We start from the raw sequence: 3,953 nt of genomic DNA, 5'->3' as shown, positions 1-3,953 counted from the left end.
ACACTGAAACTTACATAATGTTGTCTATTAATTACAGCTCAATTAAAAAATGTTTCATTATTCTAATTTGGATGTAAAAGAAAGGATCACATGAATAGCTATGACCATGTTTATCCAAACACAGTCCTGACAGTTACACTGTAACGCCACCTGGCCAAAAGCAATGATAGATGCTACTGACTGTAAGATAGCCAGTTATCAAAGACATTAAAATATGACAAAATAAATGTGCTTAATCTTAAAAATCAGCAAAATGGACTAGCATGCATCTTACAGGTAAGACCATGTGGTGTTCATGCTAGTGGCTAGAATAGTAAATGGATTGTGTGGAAGGGAACATTATTTGGAGGAAAAATCACAAGGCCCAGAGAAGAAAAGCTGGGGAATAGGACATATAAAAGATGTTAACATGAACCATAATGGCCAATCCAAAGGTGATCTATTAAAATGTATATGTTTAAGAACCTAAAAATTCCCAGTGCCTATTTCTTTTTAAAAGATTTTATTTATTTATTTGAGAGAGCTAGAGAGGGAGCAAGAGAGAGAGGATGAGTGTGGTGAGGTGGGGGAGGGGCAGAAGGAAAGGGAGAGACAGACTCTCTTCTGTGTAGGGAGCCTGATGTGAGGCTGAACCTCACCTGAGATCATGACCTGAGCAGAGGGCAGACGGTTAACTGACTGAGCCACCCAGGTGCCACCCCCCATGACTTTTTCTAATCAGTATTCCATACCTTCATCAAGCAGAACTTGCCAAATCAAGTGGGTTCTGAAAGCATCATTATAAACTAAGTAGCACCTTTAATTAATAATTGACTATCAAATGACCCAGAATTATACAAAAGTAGCATTTATTTACACATTATATGTTTGTATTTTAGTTCTCAGGGACAGAAATTAAAGACTATTTTTTTTTTAAATGCCCCATGGTTCAGAGAGTCCAGGAAAAAAAAAACAAACAAACAAACAAAAAAACAACTGACATTTCCCTGTTTTCTCACTGAAACAGCTATAAGTCATTTTGAATTTCATTCAAATCTTCCAGTGAAGGTACTTCTTATACAAACTCTCCTTTAAAAACAGCCAAATGCCTGTGAGCAAACTAAAAGAGAACAAGTCAAAAAGATTGTTTCTCCAGTTATGAGCAATGTTTAAGATTCTTATTTTGCACCATCTTTATCAACAGACTACTCTCTGTAGTGTTGACTAGGGAGTGGATTTCATTACTAAACCCAAGGTCACAGGTGGTTTTGCACTGAAGCATAATTAAATTGTGCAGAAGGAATTAAAATGGTTTAGCAAATAAGGTCTTCTTATTTGGGCTGAATAGCACAGATATAATGCAATGCCATGTTCAGGCTACAACCAGGCAGCACTTGGGCCCGGGGAGATTAATCTGGAGAGCAATCACTTGATGATCCCTGACTATGAATACTTAGTTGAAATTATTCTTCAGTCACCCTGGGATGGGAAAAGCAATCACTCATAATTAACAGGTCACTTTCTTTGTGGGAATATTTATGCAGGGCACGTAGAGGATGGCATAAGAGAATACCTTTCTTGGTTAGGGAAAAATTGATACATGGGCTTGGGATGAACATGATCAAAAACTATTAAAGAGAGAAGAAACTTGTTAAGAATGAAGAGGTCCACATAATTGTATATTTCCACGCGTGCATTTTTGGGGTGGGAGGATGAAAAATACAACTACTGGGAAAGAGGCAGCAGAATGGTGATCGTTTTAAACAGTTTGAGAGAAATCTGTTGTTTTCAGCTAAGTTTTGAGAAAAGACACAAATAAACACATTTCGTTTTAACTTCTGGCCCTGTTTCCCAAAGATATAATTTTTTTTTTTTTTTTGCCTTTAGGAAATTGAAATGGAGAGAGACTCTGATGACTGCAGACCGTATAAGAACTATAAATATATCTCCAGTTCAGTCATGATGTATCATTTAGATCATTTCTACATTATCAAGTTAGTATACTTGTCCAGTCAAGGAATTAAAATCTCCAAAGTTGCCACATGAGGTGAAATATTGGTTTTTGGACAGTGCTTTCAGAATATATTATGTGATATTGACATAACAAATACTTACATGCATTGTATATATCATATATTAGGGGTGTGGGTATGTGTGTGTGTATATGTGTATGTGTGCATGGGGGGGTGCCCGTAATATAACGGCCAAATAAGGCCATAAACAAGTGGGAGAGACCAGCTATTGATCTTACTTGATATAAGAATATAACAATTTTTTAATAGTGTACTAGAAATATTTCAATGTGACAATTTCCTTGATTATTCACCAAGCAGCTCTTTTAAAAGATTCAGGCCCACAAATTGGATTAATCAGATTGTCAAATTCTATTTTTTTTCAGTAGTCATAGGAATTATAGCACACCTTTACTGCCAGTCCCCAGTAAATCTTAAAATAGATAATTATCCTTTAAAAGAAAACAAAAACAAAATTCCCCAAGCCCCCCCCCCCCCCGTTCATTCTGGTACAGTAAATACAAGCCCCAATTTAAGGGGCACCTGGGTGTCTCAGCTGGGTAAGCCTCTGCCTTTGGCTCAGGTCCTGGTCTCAGATCCTGGGATGGAGTCCTCTTCCATCTGGCTCCCAGCTCAGCTGGAGTCTGCTTCTCTCTCTCCCTCTGCCTCTCCCCCTGCTCGTGCTCTCACTCGCTCACTCTTCCTCTCAAGTAAATTATATCTTTAAAAGAAACCCAAATTTAAAGTATTATTTTATTGCCTACTACTTAATTCAAAAATCATCTCAGGTCCTCACTCAGCAGGTGAGGTATGGTAGATCTGAGGCAACACAATCAGCTTCAACTAATTCACATTCCCAAGAATCACTGATAATAACTTACCTATGAAAGAGATATGTAAAATTTAAGATGGATTTAGGTTAATACTAATAAATGTGTTAAGCAAATCACTTAGTTATAACTATAAGTAGTTTGGAAGTATTCAAGGGGCTTGGGTGTACTTTGGAACGGTAAACTATTTTTGATACAGTAATCCATCCTCTGCCTTCTTGGCAGGCTCCTTTAACCTATTATTGGTTTTCCCAGTTTCTCTCTTGCTCTCCATACATACTTTTACACGGCAATTTTTGTTTGTTTGTTTCTTTCTTTTTTTTCTTTTTTTTTTTTTTTTTTTGCCACAAGGTGTGTTTTATTTTCATGAAACATACAAATAATTTGCTATAATATCCCAGGGCAAACCGGAGAATTTGGCAGCCCGATTGGGGGGGGGGGGTCTCCTCAAAGACCCGCAGGCCGGTGGCGTCGGCACAGGGTGCCTGGGTTCACAGTGCAGCTTGTCCTCGTGTCCATCTTGCAGGGGGCTCTTCTTCCTCCACATCACGACGGGGGTGTCTCGAAGATGAAGCGGGCAGGGAATCCTCCGGGTTCTTAGGAAATTTCACGCCGCTTCTCCTGCTCAATGGTCTCTTTGGTCGGCAGGGTGTTCTCCCGCGTCTCCGTTTTCTTCAGCTTGGCCTTATCAAAGCCGGCGATTTCCCCCATGTCCGACTTGTCTGCCACTTTCTTTCTTTCTTTCTTTTTTAATTTTGTTTACTTATTTGACAGACAGAGATCACAAGTAGGCAGAGAGGCAGGCAGAGAGAGAGAAAGAAGCAGGCCCCCTGCTAAGCAGAGAGCCGGATGTGGGGCTCGAGCCCAGGACCCTGGGATCATGACCCGAGCTGAAGTTTTCTGCCATTTTCTTCAAGCGATCCCTGGAGTTCCGCCCCGAGCCAGCGCCTGGTGCTCCCACTCGCATGGCTGCAGCAAGAGACCTGTTTGTTTCTTTCCTATAAAAATACTGCATCTGTATTTATACATCTGTGCATACATTGGATTTAAGTAAGTAGAAGGAATTAATAAGTGATGAGTTATGAAGGACATCCTTTCCCAGAGTGACTCTCAGTCGTGATCTGTATAGCCA

At 39.7% G+C, this 3,953-nt stretch overlaps 1 protein-coding gene across 1 annotated transcript; it reads right to left on the bottom strand.

Annotated features, from left to right (window-relative positions):
* Positions 1–3,381: 3,381 nt before the first annotated feature.
* On the bottom strand, positions 3,382–3,544 carry LOC131998881 (thymosin beta-10-like). The gene has a single exon (XM_059371321.1). It carries the CDS (start codon positions 3,530–3,532, stop codon positions 3,419–3,421), a length of 114 nt encoding a protein of 37 aa, XP_059227304.1. The 5' UTR covers positions 3,533–3,544; the 3' UTR covers positions 3,382–3,418.
* Positions 3,545–3,953: the final 409 nt, after the last annotated feature.

The sequence above is a fragment of the Mustela nigripes genome, chromosome 13, assembly GCF_022355385.1.
Source record: "Mustela nigripes isolate SB6536 chromosome 13, MUSNIG.SB6536, whole genome shotgun sequence".
Lineage (NCBI taxonomy): Eukaryota > Metazoa > Chordata > Mammalia > Carnivora > Mustelidae > Mustela > Mustela nigripes.
The sequence above is the reverse complement of the archived record's forward strand: the minus strand, read 5'-3'. Positions and strand labels throughout refer to the sequence as shown.

Excerpts from the sequence above, each read along its gene's own strand:
- LOC131998881 (XM_059371321.1), bottom strand. The coding sequence starts at position 3,532 with ATGGGGGAAATCGCCGGCTTTGATAAGGCCAAGCTGAAGAAAACGGAG.